Source organism: Bactrocera tryoni, chromosome 1 (assembly GCF_016617805.1).
Source record: "Bactrocera tryoni isolate S06 chromosome 1, CSIRO_BtryS06_freeze2, whole genome shotgun sequence".
In the NCBI taxonomy this organism is placed as follows: domain Eukaryota; kingdom Metazoa; phylum Arthropoda; class Insecta; order Diptera; family Tephritidae; genus Bactrocera; species Bactrocera tryoni.
Genome location: NC_052499.1, coordinates 71,102,550 through 71,127,265, shown reverse-complemented (window position 1 = coordinate 71,127,265; position 24,716 = coordinate 71,102,550). Strand labels below are relative to the sequence as shown.

At 38.4% G+C, this 24,716-nt stretch overlaps 1 protein-coding gene across 1 annotated transcript in view; it reads left to right on the top strand.

The window, feature by feature from the left end:
- LOC120775625 (dynein heavy chain 10, axonemal) overlaps positions 1–24,716 on the top strand; it is a 102,660-nt gene that overhangs the window by 3,796 nt on the left and 74,148 nt on the right. The window contains exons 4-20 of the mRNA XM_040105918.1: positions 611–803; positions 1,735–1,781; positions 1,957–2,185; positions 3,742–3,849; positions 4,578–4,750; positions 5,123–5,748; positions 5,812–5,973; positions 6,034–6,142; positions 6,213–6,295; positions 6,355–6,646; positions 9,069–9,227; positions 13,374–13,526; positions 16,849–16,981; positions 17,305–17,390; positions 17,713–17,847; positions 24,197–24,403; positions 24,471–24,685. Of these exons, the coding sequence (XP_039961852.1) occupies positions 611–803; positions 1,735–1,781; positions 1,957–2,185; positions 3,742–3,849; positions 4,578–4,750; positions 5,123–5,748; positions 5,812–5,973; positions 6,034–6,142; positions 6,213–6,295; positions 6,355–6,646; positions 9,069–9,227; positions 13,374–13,526; positions 16,849–16,981; positions 17,305–17,390; positions 17,713–17,847; positions 24,197–24,403; positions 24,471–24,685 (3,110 nt within the window). The remainder of the gene's footprint in view (positions 1–610; positions 804–1,734; positions 1,782–1,956; positions 2,186–3,741; positions 3,850–4,577; positions 4,751–5,122; positions 5,749–5,811; positions 5,974–6,033; positions 6,143–6,212; positions 6,296–6,354; positions 6,647–9,068; positions 9,228–13,373; positions 13,527–16,848; positions 16,982–17,304; positions 17,391–17,712; positions 17,848–24,196; positions 24,404–24,470; positions 24,686–24,716) is intronic.

Below are 24,716 nucleotides of genomic sequence, written 5' to 3'. Positions count from 1 at the left end.
TTCCTGCCATTGCTGGCCCCATCCACAGCCTTTATTGTTTTCCTTAGCTGCATTTAATCTTGTTTTGTTCCACATTTCTTTTTTTATTTATTATTTTCTTGTTGTTGTTGTTGTTTTGTGCTTCTTCTGCGCACATCAGCGCCAACATTGCCACGATTTGTTGCATTTATTTTATACACTTTAATGCTTCGGTTATTTATTGCCGACAATTTGTATTTGCTGTAGTTTCGTACTTTGCAAATTGCTTCGGCGCTCCTTTGATGTTTTATGTTTTTTGAAATCGCATTATTATTTTATTTACTTTTTCGTTTTGTTTTTGTTGTTATTTTTGGTGCATGCTTACCAACTGCCGTTTTATTTTTGGCTGCTGTGCCGTGGCATTGCCAGGCGTGTGCACTTTTTAATATCCGTTTTCGTTGCCAAGAGCAAAGAAATTAAATTGACACTGCTGTTATTGTTGCTGTTGTTGTTTTTTGTGTTACTGCTGTTTATTTATCACACCGCTATGTATTTGTAAGCCTCTCTTCTCAGTCTGTCTGCATATGTTAAGCCGAATTTTGTTGTTTTTTTTATTAATTTCTTCTACCTCTTCCTCATGTTCGTTTTCCAGATGGCAGATGAGCCCAATTTGAAGAACAGTTATGTCAAGCGCAGCGCTTTCAAGCAGTACTTTGAATTGGTCAACAAAATGTATTTATTCGAGAAGGAAATGTTTGACAGATACACTGCCAAAGGCACTTATATGGTGAATGCGGTCTTTCGTCAGAACATTTTGTGCATTCGGATTTGCAATCCCAAGCTTTGTAAGTAAATTCAGTTTAGTATTTCACTTTAGATTACTTGATATCCTCGAAGGAGGTTTGTGTTTTGAGAAAAATAATCTGAAAATAATAATCCAAAAAAATTGAATGAAAAGATTAAACTAGGAAATCAAGTACGATGAACAAGAAAACTTTCGTTTTAGCATAACTATGGTTTTTAACGGGTTTTCAATAAAAGCGATTTCTTTTGCCACGGGCATGCTTGTTAAAGTCCAGAAGCTAAACCTAATTTTCGATGGTCTTCAAGCCTAAATAGACCGATACTGCTATAAATTTCAGGTTTCATATTCGTACGAAGTTCATTAATCATCGTTGGTTTATTGGCATAGGCCATAGACTTGATGTAGCTCCACAGGAAATAGTCTAACGGCGACAAATCGCACGACCGAGGCGACCAATTGACTGGGCCATTTCGTGAGATAACACGTTCACCAAACTTGGTTTTCAATAAATCGATTGTGACATTCGCTGTTGCCTTGTAGCGCCGTCCTGTTGGAATAACATATTGTCCAAGTCCATATCATCCAATACGGGCCAAAAATTTTGATTTATTATTGAGCGGTAGCGATTCCCATTTACAGTGAAGTTACGGTCTTGACCATCACGATCTTGATTATTCGGGATGGTGACTCATGGAGTACGTATGGATTAACTGCTGACCAATAACGCATATTTTGCCTATCGGCGAAGTCAATCAGCCAGATATGAGCCTCATCGCTGAAGATGATTTTTCACATCACACAATTGATGCGCTAGCGCCAAACTTTACTGAAGAGAAATGTCAAAAGAGCGATCTCCTTTTGTAGCTTCCCTATTGAAAACACCGTTATAAATCACTCTTGTGTCATTATTAATTTATTTTTTTTTTAGCTTTTTCCCAAAATCAAACACCCCTTTTTTTCTTTTTTTTCAGTGGAATATATTTCAGAATCTCAAGAAACGCTTCGGTCAACACAAAGGGTAAGTAAAAGACAGTCGCACATATACTTATACAAATGTAAATTTATATACAAGTAAATATGATTATACCGCGCAAGTCCTTATAGAGAACATAGTATAGTACCACAAATTGAGGGACAATTATATTTAACGCCATATAAATATTAACTACTAACTGTTAAATAAAACTTTGCAGAAAACTGAAGAAGCCGATACAGGTCAATTAAAGCAATCTGCAGACGCTGATCCTGGCTTCGTACGCAAAATCACCAAATTCACCATATTCGCAACGCTGGTACAATGGTTGGTGTGCCGGCCGCATAAGGAGGATATACACATACAGAAGGCTAGAGCCTTTATTAGAGCGGTTAAACCTAAAAAAAATCTTAATGAACGAGACAAATTGTGTTTGAAAATATGCGAATGTAAGTATTTGCACTTATGGATTTACAAAGAATTCACTAACTTGATGTATATATGTATGTATATATAATATATTAGATTGGATTGTTATTTGTGGTGGTAGGTCTTGCATATGGGTTGCGCATCTATGATTCACCTTTTAGTAAAATTTTTTCTCAAAAAAGATATATATTTATATACACATATTGTATATAATTCTTGGCTTCGACGAATCACTTTTACAAATCGTCATCTTATCTGAAACCAATAACCACAATTTTCATATATTGAGAATAAAGCTACGATACCACCAATCGAATCGCGGATAATTCAAATTAACTAATATAGGTACAACAGTTAACAACAAACCCTAGCAAGCACCCAAAAACAATTCCAAAAACCATAAATAACAATTTAATGATTATTTTTAATATAACTCTGCTCAGAACAGTTAAAATAATTCTATTATTATTATATTGCTCACGCTTCTACTAAAATCTTCAATCGAGTTCTCCGCTTAACCGTAACTTTTTGAAGCACCTGAAGTGCACCATAAATCACTTCAGCACAAAAGCAACAAAAACCGCCAAGTTGATGGACTGTCAGCAGAATTTTCAATAAACTGACTATTAAACATAGTGAGTTATCTGCGAATGTGTATCTCTCACTCAAGCCAAAAAAAAACGGAATTTATTTTATTTCCTCTTCTCAGCGCCTTAATGTAGGCAATCATTTTTGGCACTTATCGCGATTGCGCCAAGTCTAAGCGTCGATAAAGCGACGTAGTGAAAATTGTGCTTCAATTACCCTACGCACTGAAAGCAGTGTTTGAATGAGCCACTCATTGAGCTGCTCAAAAGCTGCAGTTATGCATTTACATATATTAAGAAGTGTTGGTGGCGCAAAAAGAAAGCCAGTCATTTAATACTTCACAAAAGCCATGTCCTTCAACGTGAATTCAATTTGGTTATAACGCGCTGCTGCTGTTGTTGTTGTTAGTGAGGCTTTTAAAATTTGAATTGTGGGATTATTTGATTTTTATAAAGGAAAACTTAAAAAACAAGACAAAAAAAGCTTTCAGGCAATTGCTGACTATAAAAGAAATGATGCTAATCGCAAATTGTGTGTTTCTCGGCTTTCGGCTTCTTCCGCCACGCCACCTACATTTGCTCCAACGCCACAAGCTCACTTCTCAGCTAATAACAGCCAGCCAGTCAGTCAAGCATATTGAATATCCACAAATAGCTGCGTGCAGAACCATTACTTCAACAATATTTGAAAAGTAAATTTGACACTGGCGCCGAGTTCAAAGTTGTATAAAACAGATAAATATGGAAACTCAGAGTGTCTCGGAGCATAAATGCTTCACTGCTTTTATTAGTCGCTTCAAATGTTGCGCATGGGGTAATTTCGTTAGCGCATATTAGCGTAGATTACTTTTCGTTTTCGACTAAGTGGAAAGTCTATTCAAATATAGCTACACACATATATACATACATACACACATACATTTTAGCCTATTCTTATCTTGGCTCGATAATATCACTTCCTTTGAATTTTCTTCTTCTTCTTCAATTAGTGCTGGTTCGCGCCGAAATGCAGGACGGTTTGCCAACTTGGCGCGAGTTGGTTGGCGATCGCATTCTAATTGAGTTCGATTTGCAATTTCGTGTGAATCTAACACGTGGTAAGTTCTTCTTTGTAATTTGATTTTAATTAAGTGTTATGGTATATTTTTTATGGATGTGGCAAAAGGAATGCAATTTTATATTGAAAATTAAATTTTTTGTTTTTAGATGATTAGGTCGTAAATAAAATAGAGTAGAACAAGTATCCTTAAGGTGTTATATCAACTTGTGAATTTCAAAAAGTCGATTTTTTTGTTATTACTCGTATGTTGAATGTATGAGAACATTTTTCAAAAATTTTATAATTTTATGGCAATTAATTTTCGATATATGAGCTCTATTTAGAGCATATTTCAATAACTTATTGTAATCGGCCCTAATACTTTAAGCCCGTTTTCTCGAAGCGCTGTTGGTGATATTTTCGACTCTTTGGAAATCTGAATTTTGACTAGTCTTTCGATCGCTACCTGATTCAGGTTTTTTAAGCCACTCAGTAAGTTTTTTCTCACTTTAGGAAACCTATTTTTGCCAAAAATCTAAATTTTGACTAGTCTATCAAATACTACCTACAATTTTGAGCAGGAAAATCTTGCTCACCACCGGACACATTTTTCCGTAGGTTGTCTACCAGATTGGCCATGATATTAAGGGAGTCCCAAATCCCAAAATGAATCGCTGACTATTAAACATACATATTTTTATCACAAAAAAAGGGATATAAACCCTAAAATTAAAAAATTATCTAAGAAATATAAAAAGCTCAATACATTTGTTTTTCCCACTCTAGAAATTTTCGAAGTCATGTTCGAAGGTCAACAATTCGAACATTTCGGTTATTTGCTACCGAATGCCCTACGCACCGCCATTATGAAGAAAGAAATGCTATTCAATGACTATGAGGCCGTGGCCAGCATCACCGATAGATACAATGCACTCATCGATAGTTTGGTGCTGTCTGAGGTAAGTACGAAGCCACATAGTATTATTAATCAAGCCTGGTTGTAGATAATAGTTAATCGAAGTTATCGAGTTGAGCTGATATTAACAATAGGCACAATTTGGTAAATTTGAAGTTAAGCTTCAAATACTGGTTCTTTATCTTAAGCTTATCAGGGTTAACCCTTCAATACATCTCGAGTTCTATCGCATTTCCTCTCTCTAAACTTGGGTCCAGACTAAGTTTATACAAATTTTATACTCAACTTATGGAACACGAGTTAAATAAAATTTTGATGCTTATCATTACGGCTCTTGCGTTAAAAATATTGAAATAGGTTAACCTAACCGCTAACCATGATTTCATATAAACATAACCAATATCTCCCTAAACAGGTAAATTTCTTGCGCGATCACCTCTACGAAACAGAGATCGTCATACAAACCGGCATCGGTCGCTATACTTGGCAGTCATTTAACATCCTTAAATTTTGTGATTCGGTCAACACACTCATACGCAAACTCATCTCGATTGTTTCGCAAATTAATTTCATACGTTTGGACATAAAAGGTCGCATCGATCGCATCAAACAGTTCAACCTCTTCGATATACACGATCGTACCGGCTTGGATCGTGTGCCGAAAGCACCCGACGTACAATTCACGCACGAATCCAATGAATCTTCAGCGGAGGCACAACAAACATCCAGTGATGTTGTCGACCCGGAAAGTGCCGCCAAAATACCGGCAGTGAAAATGATACAATTGAAGGAAGAGGAAGCCGAGCTAACACAACAAGAGAAAGAATGTGGCAAGGATATGTATCATTTTCAGGGTTACTTTGAGAAACTGGAACAATCGCGCAACGAGAAATGCTCGCACATGAAACGTTTGTACAACTCCATTGGACCGGTGTTGGTGAAGCTCGAGAGTCTTGTATTGGGCACCTTTACGGGGCGTTCGGAGAAGATGCGTGGCTATTACACGTACTGGGAGCAAATGACTTATCAGTGCATTTTGGAGTGAGTAAACTCAGAGATGAATGAAGGTGTCCGTTTTATTGTTCTTTGAGAGTTTCCTTGCAGCAATGCTTATCAAAATCTTAAATGCTATATTGAGCGCTTGCTAAGTGACGTGCCGATGTTTGAAGTAAATGCCGTCATGCTAATGTCCGAGATCGTATTGGAGCCGACGGCCTCGGAAATGCAGAATATAATGTTGCAGGCGGCGAAAGACTATCTGGAGCGGTGAGTGCAAAATACGAAAGATGTAGAGACAAAAACTAAGACTTTTCTACGATTATAAAGCATTCACATCTACACACGCTGGATGGATGGCACCTGCCTGCCTTGCCCGCCGATTAATGATGAGTATGGTGACAAGTACATTTTTACTTTCTATGAGGATGTGATTAAGGTGAACTGAACTTTTGATTTTTTCCTAACTACTGGAATTATTAAAGTAATAATTGCAATATTCATCACAGGTGCGAGACATCAGTCATTTGGTGGTGCGCGTACAGGAGGTTTCCACCGCTTTGGTATACGAATGCAAGACTATTATAGCGAAGTAAAAATATTTTTCTGAACTATCTTTAAAATCGTTAAATTCTCTTTTGCATTTTGCAGATTCAAACAATACTTTTATTTGTGGGCCTTTGACAAGCGCGCCATTGCGGAGAAATTTATTAATCGTGGCATGCCACTTGTGACACTCGATGAGAAATTTACATTCTTTGCCAATATTATTGAGGAGATACAACTGATGCCACCCTACTGGAATACCAAAAGTATACGCATAAATCTGAAAAAGCTAATGGACAGCATCTCTCAGCATGCTCAGCAATGGCGCACAATTCTTGGAGAGTTGCTAGCTAAGAGAACGGCTGACAATATTGTGAGCTTGCGGAATGAAATAAAAGTAAGTTTTAATCATTTTCCAGCAGGGTCGTGTGTAGTGCAATTAATGGCAATACTGGCAGTTTTCTCCGTTATTTAAATATATGTGTATGTGGTATGCCGTCAATGAGTAATAAAAGTCAGTTGAGCTACTTATGTTATACAAATTTTTTTGTTTGTGAGTTTGATGAGCAATACGCGACAGATATATATTTCTGTTTGCGGTCATAATCTCAAAACTAATATGGAAGTTATAGGTTGAAAGTAAAATTAAGCTTTTTTTTTGAGTTATTTTATATGTGTAAAATGGTTGTGACTGCATTTTATGACTTCAACTTTTCCTCAATATTAGCTGCTACTAAATATTTTAAGATCTTATATATACATATAAAATGGTTTCACCGAGAGGAAGAGCAGAAATAGGTACAGTTCCTCTCTTTTTATTTAATTTATAAGAGCTTTAAGAAAGCTTCTAAGCTTATGTATACTCAAAAGTACCTTCTTAGCATAACCATGAGATCTCTCGAATAATACCTGCCTAGCGACGATCCTTGCTTGAAATCAACTATAAACTCCAGTTTTACTGTTTAATACAGTTACAGATTTCTAGCAACTTAAATTGAAAACCTTTCCGAAGTATCTAACCCCCTTATTCTAATATTAATATACTGAAAAACTAATTTTTAAGTATAATCAATATTCCTCCATCAAACTTTTGTGAAATGATTCCATACTTACTTTAGAGATATTGATATATAATTTATACTATATTTACGAAAAAATTACATAGTTATTGACATAAGTATTGCTCATCCGAATCAATTATGAGGGGTCTGGAAAAAAATTGCCTCTCTATGCTTTGATACATATATTGATGAAACTTAAAATTTTTCTTATATCCAGACATTACACATCTATTCCCCATTTATTTAAATGAGAAATTGTAACCACTGCTTGTGGAAGCTATACACTCAACTACTTCTCAAAAATAGCAAACAACTTCTCAAATGCTACAGGCTGCTCTAAACGGCAAGCCGAATCGATCCCCATGTTTTTCACAGATTGGTCCAATCTTTTTTATATTCTCCAAATGTTCATTACAGTGTATTTTGCAGCTGTTTATTTATGAGTAAAGTTTGTCTGGAGATTTTTACCACGAAAAATCCTAGAGTTTGCTTGAAATTTAGTGTGTTTTAATGGATTTACAGCTTTTTACTTTTTCGCAGGCATTGTCTAGATGCGACCTCGAGTCTATCACCACTTCTAGATATTTCAATGATTGTCGTGATGGTATATCCCTTAATATTGAGTTTGGCGACCTCGACTTTCTTCCTGCTTGTAATTAAAACTACTTCCGCTTTTGGGCAGCTAGTTGAAGCTTTAAGACATTCTTTGATTTTTGTCGCCGCATGATTACACAGACGTATATTGAGTTGATTCCCTTCTTTACCACAGTCACTGCGATGTCATCAGCGTACCCGATTATTTGTAGCTCCTTGGATAATGGGAGGCGCAGCACCTCATCATATAAGTGGGCCAAGGAGTAAGCCTTGTTGATCTCCGTGCGTCACCATATAGCTTTGTGGTCCTGCGTCCTGTTCGACAGGTAGTTGGAGATGATCTACGGCAAATAGAGCGGTGTTTTTTTTGATGAAGACCTTTTTTATATGAGGCCAAAAGGACGAATTAAAGACAAAGTACTCTTCGCAGCACAGTACTCTTCGCAGCCATACATCCGTTTAGTTCCTTCTATTGCTTTGTTTGCGAAATCAGTAAGTTTTTTAATTGACCTACATATTGGTTATCGGCGAGTCCCGGTAGCTCTTTTTCGAAATGTTGTTCCAGGCGTACACTTATTATTCGCTCTAGTATTTTTCCCACCGTGTCTTGCATGCACAGTGGTCGGTACGAGTTTGGTTCTTCAGGCGGTTTGTTATGGTTTTTCTATTATATTAGAACCAAACGTTGCAGCTTTCAAATTTTGGAAAATATACGCTCTTATAGGCATTTTGCAAACAGTTTTGTGAACGGGTTTGGCGGTCTCTGTGAAGTCATTGTTCCTATTTCTTCGCATCATTACTGATTATTAACGAACGTATGACCTCGAAACTATCCTTTACTCTAGTGAATACTCATAGCGCTTCAAAAATGAGCCAAAATTAAAAAGACCAAAATTCACCGAAGGCCATCGAAGTAAAGGCTCATAAAAAATGTTGGAAAACGTATTAAGCGTTGGCTTGCTTGCATTAGACATGAGACTATTTTGATGGCAATAATAAATATCTCTTTTAAATTACTTGAAAATTGTGGGAGAAATATTTTTTTAAAGTTTGTGCTCCATTAACTAATTCATAATATAATTCATATTATAATCAATTATTTTTAAATATTATATAAAAAATTCAGTGAACTAATAAAAATTCTTGAAAAATTATTCTTTCCAGGAGCTACGTTTCAATTTAGATATGACGACCAAAGAGTTGGCGGACTTTAAACTAGTCATGCAAACTATCTCTACAATTCAAACGAAAACGCTAACCTATGAGCAGCGCATACACGAGCTGCAGGAAACATATACGGTGCTTGCCGAACACAATATTAAGGTGAGAAACGAAATTTGGAAAAAATATTGACACACATTAAAATTTTTCCCTTTGCTTCAACTAATATTTAATTTGTTAAAAAAAATCGTCCTTACAATGAGACCCAGTTCAGTCTCCGCGACCATACCCCGCTGTCAACAAAACTACGCAACCACTTCGCTCAAAAACTTGGCGACAATTTAAAGGCATCCTCAGAAAAGAGTCTACAAACTGTGGAAGTATTACTTAAGTGACCCAACAAACCAACCGCATTTGCGCTGAGATTTCATATTTCGTCACATACGAGTTAGAGCACACACACATACATATGTACGCGCATACGCTGAGTCCATGGCTTTTTTAGGCAAAAGCTCAGTTACACGCTGTTGACCAAAAGCATTTGAATTTGAGCAAAATGAAAATTTATGCAAGTCCACATGTATGCCAACAAACGCGCCCACATGCAGGCAGGAACACACACACGCACACAACATGGCGGTTGCAGTTGGCGCTGGAAGCTGTGCGACACACATGTACGTGCACGCCCACCACTAACTGCGCTCTGCAGCCCGGCTGGAGCTTGACTAAACTAAACTACAAAAGCCCCGCTTTATTTATACATGCAAATACGCATGTATGTTTGTGTGTAAGTGTATGTGTGTGGGTGCTTGTGAGTCCACTTTGGCAGTGGCCGGCAAAATGATGTGCTAGTCACCCGCCTGGACGAGCGACAACAATAACCGGCTGCTGTAGTGCAAGTCCTTTTTGTATATTTTTGCCATATTCAAATAAGGATTTTTCGAAAATCCTTCTGAAAGTCGGTCCAGTATTTGCACGCAGACAGCGCCAGTATGTTTAAGCAGCGGCAACTAGAAATTTCCCAACCGACTGACCACTGAGTAGTGGCTACCTTAAATTTACATGCACAAACACACATTCAGCTACATGGATACACACATGTGTGTGTTTGAGCACATGCAAATTCTTACAGTTATTTCTATGCATATGTGTGTGTGCAGCCATTCTGTTTGCCTCGCATTTGGCACCCTCACCAACTCTTTCCACATCCAGAAATCAATGCTGTCCCCACCACCGGCGCAGTGCCCAAAACTTCCATGTAAATTTCAATACCCTGCTCCTTTCGAAATTCGACCGATTCAACTATTTTAAGTTGCAAAAGCTTTTCAACTCCCATTCATTCATTTAGTATTGGTCTTTGGCCAAACTAAATCTGCCACCGTTTGGCGTTCTGACGGCGCCTGGTGGCAGGTGATTCACATATTCGCCACTCCATCGCATGCTGGCGTTCAGCAGACGGAATTAACTAGCATTTTATAGAAATTAATGTACAAAGCATCGAATAAACTAACCGAAAGCACTGTTGGCCAATGAACGAACGGCCAAAAATGTTTGCATTTTTCGATAAAAATGCAGAAATCCAGAAATGTATTAGAATTTAGTGTTTGAAATGTGCTGGTACATAGCTTTAGTCTGCTGCCAATGTTTTTGTTATTGAAAATAGCCGAATATGGAACTTGCTTTGACTTTATTGGGGGGGTGCAGACTTTTACGGCTTGTCATATTACGTAACACTGAGTTTAGAGGGTTTCTTGAATTTTTGCTTTTTTCGAAAAACGAAAATCTTTTGTGATATATTCACTCGTGAAAAAAAAAATCGGTTGTTTCTATTTGAATTGAAATCGAATGTAGTGTTTGACCTCGCAACAGTTTTACGTTCCATATTAAGTTTATGTTTGTTTCTGCTGAAATATGTTGATAAAAAAACGGAAAACGTTTTATAGTTTTTTTCAGCCCCTTTCTCTGGCATAAGCTAACTGTAAGTTACCTAATAAGGAAACAAATATTCTATGAAGATATTAACCTTGACGTTAATTTGTCACTTTGAGTGGCAGCCATAGGCTATAATGGCCTGATTTAAACAATTTGTTCGAAGACTGTATCGTTGTCTTGGGCAAAACCTTGTACCAATTCTCATGAAGATATAATGCCAAATAAAAAAGTTTTCCATATAATAACTTCATTCAGCTTCAGTTTGAGAGCTAGCTATATCTTAAGGTGCTCCGATACCTACGGTTCGGACAAATGAGCAGTTTCTTGTCGATGAAACAGCATGCCACAGAGGTCTCCGACACTCCTTCGTTTCGTGGTAAACTTAATACGTGCTGTGATCAAAATATAAAGGGAATTTTATTATTTTGCTGTTGTGAATTGGGGTTATCGTCAATTGTTTTATTTTGGTATACATTAGAGCTAGTCGATTTTTTTTCTATAAAACCACGTATGCGTTAAACGTTCTACGGTCCATTCTGAACCTTTTTGGCCAAGAGACTATATGTCGATTTCGAGCCAACGATTTTTAAAGCGAAGTTGAAAAATCTGAATAATCGATTATAAGTGAGATATGTACATATGTGACACGTGATCTGATCGATTCCGAAAAATGTTCAATATTATATCAAATCATGTACTATACCTTCGTATTAAATCTCGATCGGATAGTTCAATTACTGCCGAAAAAATCTTTATCATCCCTAAAATATTCCGTCTGAAAAAACGCTGGATCAAAGATTTTTAGGGATCTAGAAATTTCCTAAGATTGACAGATTATTTTGGAAGTATGGGAAGAGGGATCAATTTTTTTTAACGGAATGAACGGGGAAACTAAAAACTTGTCTCGCCTAGCTGCTTAAGACTATTTTACCTATTTTATTAAAATAATATATATTTCTTTCATTCCATTAACCACAAGAGCTCTTCGTTTCTCTCTATTTTTCCTAAAATTCACTTTTTTATTACTATAATTATCCCAAACTCGTTTCTCTTTTCGCTGTCTATTCAAAAATGGCATTACTTTTCATATTGGCTGATAGCTAGATCAGTACTGTCTCAGATCTTTTAAGCTTCTGTCAAATATTTATATAGTATACTACTATGAATTTTTATAGTATAATAAAAATATTTTGTTCATAGTTTTAAAATTTTTATCTTATTCTTTAAAATCTAGATCAATGCCGTAAGCAGACACATCTTTCTACGAATAGCTTAGCGAACAACATTTAAATAGTACTCCTTGTTGACAGTTTGGCCCATCGGAAGGAATTCGGAGTGCACCACACCTTTCAACATAAGCTTGATTTTTGATCTGCTTTGACATTAATTTTTTGGCTTCAGCCCATCATCGCCACGATATTCGAATATTCGGTAGTAAGCATTCACACAAGACTCTTTGTCAGTAATAATACGTCTAATGACATCCTGGTAGTCGGAAAGCATTGTTACACAGACGTTAACAGGACGCTTTTTCAAAAAAAATTAGTGAATCGTGCTTTCACTTTTCTTTAGCTCAACTGATCTTTCAGAATTATTTTCATTGATCCTTCCGAAATTCCAACGATGTCAGTAAGATCTCTGACTGTTAATTGTCGATTTTCAAGTACCAGTTCCTTTCTTTTATTGACGTGTTGATCATCAGTTGATGTTGATGGCCGTCTTGGACGTGGTTCATCGTCAACGCGTTCTCGACTCTTTGAATAATTTGTACCAATGAAAAACACTTGCTAGTGACAAACAGTTATCACCGAAGACCTTATCAAGAAACTAGATTCCACACACAAAATTTATTGGAACTTCTTTGTTGAATAATTTCACTCATCGTGAAATCTCTGAATGCACTATATGTAGTACTTCGGAAAGACAAGCGTATACTAAACACTAATGATTATTTGGCACAGATGTCAAAATGAATCTTACTATTTTGCCCACACTAGAAAGCTTCCACTCTCAGTACTCTCAGCTTTCAGCCAAGTTCTGCATCAGAAACGAAATATTTGAATTTCTGTTTAATATATAAAAATTTCATTCATTTTCTTTCCATTCCGCCGACCTACCTGCAACATCACGGCTGCTACCGCTGCCTTTGCCACAATTATTGAATATTTGCGCCAACGTAACTCACATGGTGCTTAAACGAAATACCAAAAATGCAACGTTCACCGCCCGACAACCATCCAACCACCATTATAAATATTTTATTACATCATGATGTGCGCCAACGCCAACTATTATCCTTATTATTATGGCTGTTGTTGATGTTGATGTGAATGTTACCATATTATTGCTGCTATTATTGTGGTTTGCAATGCATAGTTCAACTTTGACGACTTGCTGATGGCCCATCACCTGGAGAAACGTTGGAATCGTCTCTTCCGATCGTCGCTCTTCCGTTTGGATAAGGTGCAACCAATTAAACAGAAATTCGCCGATATGACGGCTGTGGAAATTTCATCATTCTGGGAAGAGGTAAAATTTCAGAATAAATATTTATTATATACAAATGTTTATACAAATTTACATATGTCTTTAGATTTATACTCATATATCGTATTTTAGAACACATTATTAATGCGAATAATTTTTTGTTGTCTACAAGCACTCTACATTTTCAAAAAGATCATCACAACCAACACATAAAACATTATCCAGGAAAAACCAACTAATTGGGATGAATAAGTCTTTATTTTAATACTTTAGTAACAGATCATTCTCCATACTATATTTTAACATATTTTAGACAGAGAAGTCAGACTATATTTCTCAAAATGCTAAAATTCTCGTCTCCAGAAAATTGAAGAGTGGCGAATCGATCAAGCAACTAGTATACATCAAAAATGTTTAACGAGTAGAGAGAGAGAGAGAGAGAGTAAACAACTCTAATTTCCATGTGATGAGAGCAGAGTACAAATATAGCGAGCAAAGAAGTTCGAAAGTTATGGCTGATTCACATAGAACTTTTGCTTCGCTTTGTTCAGACATTTGCTTTGACATACATATGAGTATGTTCACCTTGAAGTAAAGCGTAGCAAGTTGAAGCCAACTTTTGAACAACGGTCCTCTTTTTACGCTTTGCCAAGCAACAGTCGCCATTCTTATTAGAGAAACATGATGAGCAAAGCTTTCATTCTGACAAACCCTTTGCTTTTTTCGTTTCGTTAATAAATTATGATAGGTCAAGCGAAGCTAGGAAAGTTGTTTGAGAATGGGGTCCATTAGATATCGAAAATATAGGGTGCTACATGAGGAGGATTGTAATATTACAGCTGTCAAAGCAAAGCTCTCTTGCTCATTTTTGCCAAAAATAGCAAATATGTATTTGTTTAATCATCTAATCATCATTTCAAAATGTCAATCGGCTAACAGTTATTTCTATATGATAACACGGCACAACCACAAGTCTCTCGCTGATGCATTATCTTCCCCCACTACTTACCAAGCCTTACGTCTTACGCGCTCTCGTTGGCATTCACATCTTCATTCATTTCATTTGCCTACTTTTCCAGTTCATTCTTCGTATTTTTTTTCTTAATTTTTATTATTCCATTATTGCTTCCGCTTTCAATGCGAATTTAATTGGATTTTCTCTAGCGCTGCCATTTTAGCGAATATCTACGAATATCCAATGAGCAACTGCTAGGTATCCATGTGGCATAACCAAAGACATACCGACCAACGCTCAAATAGTTATAATATATATATGTAGGTATATATACGCACAATATGTGACTTCGTATCTCGCACCGTCGACCGCCGACCGTCGACCGTCTGTCAGTCTTCTCTTGCGGCTGCCTGCTGCTGTCACTATTATTGTCTATTATATAACAGTAAGCACTTCATGGCGCGCACTACAACAGGCCGGATTACCTCAACTCCCCCACCAACACATCTAGCCTGCACCAGGCACGGTGCCGTCACTGCACGCCTTCGCCTCTGCAGCCAAACACATTTGCTCGCCGCTTGCATCCTGTCGCTCTCATTTGCTCAGCATCCGTCTATCGACAAGGCTGTCTTGTCGCTACTGTCAGTTGTCCTAATGTGTGTGTGTGTGTGTGTGCGTTCCCGTTCATTGGTATTATGCGTTTTACGTTTTCACTTCGCCACTTTTGTCTGCCGGCATGCATTTTATGTGCTTCATTCGTTTCATTTGCGCATCCGGCCGCCGCCGCTTATTCCCCCCGCTCGCTTGCTTACGCTGATTCTCTGTACAATGCTGCTTCTTCAACTGCAGCCAGCGATGAAACCATGAGGCTTGCTAACAAACCAAGAAAACGAATTAAATTGAAGTGTTTATTATGCGAATTAAAAGCGACAATAAGCCGTTGGCTGTTGCCAGTTGCTGTTGTTGCAGTTGTTTTTACTGTTGCTATTGCCATTACTGTTCTTATGGCTTCTCTTATTGTTGCTGGCCGTGTGTTGGCGTTGGTGAAAATGGCCACCAGCACCAGCTCTTTGTCATCAGCATAAAATTTAGAATTTACCGTTGCTAAGACAGTCTCATAAGTAAATGTTTGACTTTCCATGAGTGTGTGCAAAGCGCACAAATTGTAGGTGACAATGGAGCATTTAAAATTTTAAGTTTACATTATATATTTGTACATATATGTATGTATACACATTTAAGAGTAATTTATTAAACTTAAGTATGATTCTTCGACATTTTAAAAATTTTAAATGTGAGGGCTTCCAACATTCACAGGATTTATTATTCAATAACTCTACACATTTCTCTATTTATATGCTCTCACCACAAGTTGCTAACGTGTTCAACGGTTTTAAAATTGGACAAAGAGCATGGTACCGTCCAGTTTTAGATGAAGTGCTAAGTCTCAAGACCTTCGTAAATGAAAAAATAGGCAAAATCGGGCTTCAACCACGCCTACGATACATACTTGTATATACAAATTTTCAATTTCATATTTTCATTTCAAGCACCAACGTAGAATAGAACCTTTCATAATTAGTGCCTGCAAGATATGACAATTTACGTCCAAAATAGGGGAACCACAACTTTTCAAATCCTCAGATGCTGAATGTGAAGATCACTATCTATAGATGGCTTTTTATGCTGCCCCTAGCGTCCACATGCCTAATAAAAAAGTTTTCGAACTTCAGATTGGCTTTCTTCTTCTTCTTTTTTACTGACGCAAAGTACCATAAATCTTCCGCAGAACCTATGTCTCGAAAACTCGTAACGTCGACTTATCAGATGTTGTTATTGTCCAAGCCTCTGTTGGCAAGAGTTATTCTCTCGAAAAGTTCACCCTTTATATATATATAATTGCTTGGATTCCGAACCTCTGGTGGACGTTTTGCTCCTTAAAGTATTTCCCTTTTAAGTCGTATGCGTATGAAAGGTTCGGTTCCACCCGATCATAGCTCTTCCTTACTTGTTTATTTTTATTTTTTAGTATTTGAGTGCATATTATTAAACAATTGATTGCAACAATTCGGAAACTTACTTCCCCCACCAAAATGTAGAGAACTAAAATCGACAATAATATTAATCTGAATTCTGCTGATTACATCTCTCTACCTGTCCAAACAAAACAGCAAACAAAAGCGCAGAGCTAAGCAAATAATAGTTTCGCACAGAAACCTACACAATTTGACCTACTGCAATTATTTACTTTGCCGCAGCTCATTTTATACTTTTGATTCATGATTTTTGATTTATCAAATTCAACACACTACTCGACGCAACTCCACTCCTCGGCACTCAACTGAGTTGCATTAATTTGCATTTACTCGCATATTTGACCGTGTTTCATTTGCTATTCACCCACGCTAGCTGGAGGAGTTCATCAAGGACTTTGAGGAGAACGGGCCCGGTTCGGTGGGGCCTGACCTGGACAAAGGCAGCAAGCTGATGGACTTTTACGGTGCCAAATTGAACAAATACGAAGAGCGACGCATTGAGTTGTGTAAGTACTACAATGAGCGAGAATACATTTTCTTGTTGCCAGGCGAAAAATGCGCCCGGTTTGTAAATTCTATTCTATTTTATATGTATGTGTGTTTGTATTCACTGTTAATTTTGTACAACTAACTGTTTACTCTTGCAAATTCATCAAAATCGAAGAGCAGTGGTCTTTTCCTTGGATCTTTGCTGGGCATTAGTTATTATTGTATTAACAAAGTTTTTCTTTTCTCTCATTCCCAATCAACCAACGCTGATTACTACTCTGGACAATTGGCGTACACTCTCCACGCGCTGCTATTACTCTTCCACCGCTTTTCAACTCAGCCAATGCGGAGAAACTTTTCGATATGCCGATGGCTGATTATAATGATTTCTCAAGAATCAAAACCGACTACGAGGGCATGTTATTGGTAAGTCCACGGCGCATCAGTCAAATATCATCAATATCTATTAGTAGACAGCGCTCAACGGTCTACAACAACCACGCTGCCTGCGCCCGTACAATCACCACCGCTGTGCCTTCAAATCAAATCGTCAGGCAAACAATTTAATTTTTTAATTAATTTGCTTTGTGCCACTTTGCTAGCCCGAAGCCCGAAGGTGGCAGGGTGATTGGTTGGCGCGGGTGGTGATTTTGCACAATAGTTTGCTTAATTTTTATTAACTTTATAGTTTTACGAACTTTTATTAAATCGCCGCTCTCCACATTTTACCATTCGCATGTCTACACAGGTCTACAAGCTGTACAAAGCCTACAAGACTGGCAGAGAAGTTTGGTCGAAGACACTATGGGCCGATTTGGATCCACAAATACTCACGGATGGCATCGAAAGTTACATGAAAGAGTTTCGCAAACTACCAAAACAGGTATGTATGTACGTGCATATTTGTGTATAACTACACTAGTCTGCGGGGAGAGCAAGTCAATTTTTGCTTGAGAGTTGAAAGTTTCCTAATTAGTTTGCTTGAATGGTTTCTACCGGCGGAATTAGATAGTGATTAAGTGTACGGGAATAAGTGCGCACAGGGTTCAGCATTTTGTTAGCTATGTTTAAGTAGAAATTGTTGATAAGGGTCAGTAAACTTTGATATTTTAGTTTCATTGACTTCTAAAATAATAATGTGTGATTCCAAGCGAACTCCAGCGATACCTAAGTATGTATTTTTGGCCGATGTCGCTAAACTTTTCCGTTCCCACAACAGTAGTGTCCACGTAACTGAAATGGACCCGGATTTTTATCCATCCAAAAACTGTCAACTCGGCAGATTTCTGCAGCTACAACAGCAACAAGAGCTTTTCCTCGCAGACACTGGTCTCCCGAATGTCTAAGCGCCTTGATGCTATAATAGCCCTTAGACAATTGATTATACGGAAGAAGCTAGGTGGCTTAGTTCGAAAATTGTAAGTGTAAGAGTGAAGAACTGCTATAAAGGACTGGAGCTCGCTGACAGAGAGCCAGCACTTGCGAGGTTGTGAAACTCTCTGGCCCAGAAAAAAAAAAGTCCGTTGAAGTGCTAAATATTAGTAAGCCTCACATCGCCGCAATGACAGACATCCTAACTGGACACTGTCCCATTGGCAAACATGCAAAGCATATGGTTTTGGTCGCCGCAAATTTTCGAAGTTGCAATGAAGAAAATGGGATGGAAGCATCTAGACACTTCCTCCTCCACCGTCCAGCTTTCGCCACACGAAGGCTCACGGGTGCCATACTTTTTACGAACCCGAAGAATTGGTTCGTGCCACCTAACTCAAAAAATTCGTAGGCACTAGGAGTTTTGTCCAACTCTCTTTTTGATCCATACCTAGAAGTTCTGAGCATCACAACGGATAAATGTCTCTATTAGTTTAAGTGAGATCATTTCTGGTCACATCAATCAGGCTATTTATCTAACCTACCCTAACCTTCTATCTCTGTGTTATATAAAGCGAGTTCAAAGATAGACCAGTATTTACTTTTAACTTTTTGCCTAAGGCACTTTAAAATTTGAAAAATTCTCTTTCTGCACAAATATTTCCTTCATTATCGCATAATGCCTCACCCTACATAAATTGTACTCCTTGTTTCAATAGCCCGCCTTGACTGTTTCATTCTTGTGTCTTCATCTTCAATGTGGACGCGTAATTTTAGTCCAAGCTTTCGGCTGATCCTGTTGTTTCCAACAACCACCACCATCACTGCTGCCTCTTAATTCATCGTTTGCAGGTGTTGTGCGTTGCCGTTGCAATTTTGCCAAAAATAAAAAAGGCGCTTTCACCGAGGCAGCAACAGCAGCTGCAGCAGCGTTGGCAGCGGCTGCTCTACGCAGTGACACAATTTCCACTTTCTTTCTGCTGATTATGACAAATTGATTTATTTACTTTCCTAACAAGTTTTATGGCACTTTACTAGCAGTTTCCGCTTGAACTTTTCGCACTTTGTTGCACGACGGAAATATTTTTTAATTGCACAAGCCAAACAAATTCCGAAGTCATAAAATTTCTATTATGCATAAATTTCAGCAAGTCGAAAGTTCTTCTTTTTATTTTTCTTGCCCCTTTTCTTCGTCGAATGATATGAGTAGTTTAGACTTTGGATTTTGCCACATGACTGCCTTTCGAGGCGAATGAGAGTAGAGATACTCGTTGTTCAGATCGTGTATGTGTTCGTGTTTGGTGTGACATTATGCATTTTAAGGTTGATTATCATGACGACTTTTAGTAAAGTGAATATAAATATTAAGGTGAGACAATTATTTGTTAAATTTTGATTGAGGTTTTGTAGTCAGTTTTGATTTGAGGCTATTCTTCCCTATTGGATATGAACAAGTGTCGCATTTTATTTTTTTACATATTTGAACATATGTAGTTATCGACCATTTTTCTTGTGCTTATATCGTCTAGCTACAGATCGTACCTTATTTTATTCATTCACATTGGAAAATTTTCGGGTAGTCGTAATCGAACCACGCCCTTTCTTATATATGATCTCACAACAAATTTATCATCTTCAGAGAGCTTAGGTAAGGTTAAGAGTCAATATATATCGGATATCAGTTGGACAGCTTAATACGCCGGTCCGTTTTGGTACCTTAAAACGACAAAGCGCTTTAAGCCTGTCACTTGCGGCTATGTCTTCTGCTTTGCCGTAGGTAAGACTACCGAAATGTTTCATCTTCAGTCTTGCATAGACCGGACAATGGACGAGTGTGGAAATTGAACTATGTTCAGTAAGACCTCCTATGATTGTGTTAAGATGAACTTTGCTCAAGGCAAGTAGTTCAGTAGATCACCGGCATTCTACTCTAGTCCAAAGGGATCTCGCAGTCGTCAACCGATCTTACTCCCCTATCGGAAATACATAATTTCTGAGATGACCCTTGTACTTTTCATTTTTAATCATCCCTTGACCCCGACAATCAACGTTGAATTTTCGGTTCTACCGAGCACACTGTGTGAAAGACTGAAGCCCATCATCAACAAACCGATGAGACTTTATCAGAGTGTCTTTGGACCTGGAAAATCTACAATCGACCAGATTTTCAACATGCGACAAAGTTTGGAAAAGACCAGTGAAAAGAAGACTGACACACACCTTCAATCCGTCGATTTTAAAGACACCTTCGTCAGCACTAAAAGGAACTGCCGCTATGTCCGAATTTGGTATCCCGGCAAAGCAAATATGGCTGGGTAAGCTGGCGTTGAGCAACACAAAAAGGTCCGTCATCGTCGGGAAGGACCTATCCAAGCCAATCGATACCAAGCAAAGTTTCAGACAAGGCGACTCCCTATCGGTTGACTTCTTCAGAAAATATAGTACGAACTGCAGAGCATAATATTACGAGCAGCAGAGCTTAATATAGAAGGTACGACGATGATATTGGTATCATTGGTCTCAACAACCGTGACATTAGTTTTTCTTTCTCCAGACTGGATAAGGAAGCGAAGCGTATGGGTCTGGTTGTGAACGAGGACAAGACGTAATATCTGCTGTCATCAAACAAACAGTCGTCGCAATCGCGAGTTGGGTCTCAGGTCACTGTAAACAGTCATAACTTGGAAGTCGGAGATAATGTCGTCTATCTTGGAACCCGTATTAACAACAACAACGACAGCCTTGGAATCCAACGCAGAACAACTTTTCCCAACAGGTGTCACCACGTCGAACAAAAACCAAATTCTTCAAATCACTCATCATCCCCGTCCTGCTCAATGGTGAAGGGGCATGGACGATGACAACATCTGATGAGCCGACATTACGCGTTTTCGAGAAAAAGGTTCCGATTTATGGTCCTATGATTATTTTTCTATTGTTTCTCGTATGAATAAGTATAATTTTCTTAAAACTCAGGCTCCTTTTTTCCCGTTTTAGTTCATCGGTCGAAAAAGTATTACTTCTGTCCATCAATTACAGTTTTTTTCTGAATTGTTTATGTTTGATCTTCTAGTATTGGTTAGCCTAAGACCTTAAAAATAAAGAGAGCAGTTCAGAAACATAACAGAGTTATCTAAGTTCATTTAAAGGGGCTTACGATAGGTTCAGATCCAAAAATAAAGTTTTGTAACTCGTCCCTTGAAATACCAAAGATGTTCCAGTCCTCGACCTGAAAACAATCCATACCACTTTGGGTCTCTATCAGTAACTGAAGGCCTCATGTAATCCTAAAATATTTATAAAAGTGATAGATTAAGAGGGAAAACCATATCCAAATTAAGCAAAAACCCCCAACCTAGTCGCCAGCTAATAGTCCATTCGTTCGAAAGCTTAATAAAATATTTTCCATTTTAATTGGCGGTCACTATCCATATCTACAGATCTCTTAGCTAATTGTTATGCATTGAATTTCACGCCGATATGTCACTGCAAATAAACAAACACACTCGTAGACCCCAACCGGCATATTATATATGCTCGTAAATGGAATTAAAGCACTTCGGCGATGCCGTCCACTAAACACATCCTCCTAGTCGCACACAATCAATTCCGTCCACAAACCGTTGGTATTTCATGTTGTTTGCACAGCCGCTAAGGTCGAGTCCATTCAGCTGTTGCCAGTCGCCTGCTCACAGCCGCTTCCCACCGCCAAACAGCTTGCAATGTATGGTTGTGGTCGGTGGGCTTAGCGGTGTCAGCGTGAATTATGACAACTCTGACTAGTCGCCAGCAACGACGCAAACGCGCGCTTTCACACATCTGTGTATACTGGTATATTTGCCGAGGCGGGCGAGCGACGCAATCGAACTCCCCATGGCGAGTTGTTTTCGAAATTTCATAGAACTCGTGGGCGCAATAAATCTTATTTCGAAGGCTGCAGCGGTGCATTCAAAAATACCAGCGATGTGGGGGCCAACGCACCGCTGAAGGGGGTAAGCGGTGGCAGGACCACAGCGCCCAAAATGTTAATTTAGGCATACAATTGCCTAATTCTAACCAGCCACTGAGCGCAGGGCCTGATGCGTGCATTGCATATGTTGGTAATCATATGAAAAGCCCACGGCGCCGGTGCTGCCGATGCTGCATCGGAGGCCGGCACTGATAATGGTACTGCCTAGTTGTTGTTGTTGTCATGCCAATGACAGCGGTACCAACAAGAACAGCAACAACGACATTGAAAGCAATAACAAATAGCAATGGCTAACCGCAACTTGTCAAACATTACACACATATGTGGCGGTCGGCATTTCGCGCCTGACCAGCCGCTCGGCCACGTATTACGCAAAAGGCAATTGCTGTACGCAACTAATGTTGGTGACGTTGCTTTTTTGTTATTGCCGATATTTTGATTATTTTAATTTCGTTCAAATTGATTTACATTTTTGTTGCGGTTGATTTGTGTGGATGCAAGTAAAATTGAGTTGGCGCTAGCTCTGGCGCGGGCTTTGTCGCATAAAGTCCGCATCATTGCGTTGGCTGCCGCTCTCTCGCGTTGATCGCTGGATAGACACAGTCGATGTGTCGGCGCGACGAAGTGCAAGGCGTGAGGCGCTTGTCAGCCGCCAGCGATAAGCACTATGTTGTTGATTATTTATTGGCAGGCAGTGGCCTAATTTAGTCGGGCTAATAACGAGTCCATCCACGCGACTCAGCGCTGTCCGGTGCTGCGTTGCGTTGTGTGCGCGCTGAGCAATTTGTGATTGACCATTTTGAAATTGGTTGGCATAATTGAAATATGCATTTGGACAATTGCGCGTGCTGATGGAAAATTACACCACATAAATTGGAGAAAGGTCCAACAAATTCATTTATGAGGGTTATGGCTAATATAAATTTCAAAGGGATGCAATAATATGTTTATTTCGTAGTCAAAATTTAATGAGATAAAATGCTACATTTAAATCTGCCAAGATTTAAGAACAAAATTTCACATTTTTGGATAATTTCTCTGAGTAAAACCAATTTTTGAATCATTTGTGTGGCACAGACTCAGAAAGATTTTTTTTTTTGGAAAACAAATGTCTACATATATAGCTGGGGACCCTTAGAAGAGCTTATAACAATGATGTGAGCAGCCTGCTAATCCCAGATTTCGAATATTGAGTAGTCCAAAAAGTCGTTTCGTATTTTATCAACTGTTGTGTTGGAAAAGAGAATTTTTAAGCTTAACATCTGCGATTCTTTGCTAAAACGAAATGAAATCAAATCAAATGATGATCCAAGCGTGGAGAAGCTCAACAAATGGTCGCAAGGCCAGGATTGACGCCTTGAAAGGTTATGCTGAGTGTTTGGTGGGATTGGAAAGGAATTATCCACTATGAGCTGCTCCAGCCTGCTTGAAGGATTGATTCTACAATTTTTCGTCTTCCTTCAAGACAACGCTAGACCACACACATCTTTGATGACTCGGAAAAATCTAGGAGAGCTTGGCTGGGAAGATTTGATGCATCCACCATACTGCCCTGACTTTTGCACCATCGGACTTGTTTCGAGGAATAAAGTTAGCTTCAAGAGAGCCTGTGAAAATTACTTGTCTCAGTTTTTCGCCGAGAAACCAGAAAAGTTTTACACTCATAGAATAATGTCTATAGCGAGAAAAATAGCAAAAAGTGGTTTACCAAAATGGTACATATTTGGGTAATTTAATAAAGAAAAATAAGTTGACGTATGATTAGAAATACGAAATGACTTTTTCGACTACCCAATATTTAGACATTCAATTAACTTATCTCTCGAAACTGTTCGAGAATTATAATTCTTTAGTATATAAAAAAACTCATCTAATCCATTAACTCTAACAGGTTCGCATGCTACCCTCGGGCATGATGCTCGAATTGAGCATGAAACAATTCAAGAATACGGTACCGTTAATGGTGAGTCTCAAAAACGAGGCCTTGCGCGAGCGCCATTGGAATCAACTGATGGAGAAGACGGGTCAGTACTTCGATATGGCGCCAGCACGTTTCACGCTCGAAAATATGTTCGCAATGAAATTGCATGAGTATCAGGTAAGTGTGATCTACAATGAAACTTGACTTAATTCTTATTCATATTTTGTATATTTTTACGATTTAGGAAATCGCTGAACAAATTCTCAATAATGCGATTAAAGAGCTGGCGATTGAACGCGGCGTTAAAGCCGTCGAAGATACTTGGGCCACGATGGCTTTTAAAGTGCATAGACACTACAAGGGCACGGAGGATCGTGGTTACACATTGGGCTCAGTGGAAGAGATTATCCTAACGCTGGAGGACAACGCTATGAACCTGCAATCGATGGGCGCATCGCAGTGAGTGAAAACAAAGCTTGTAGAGCGCTCA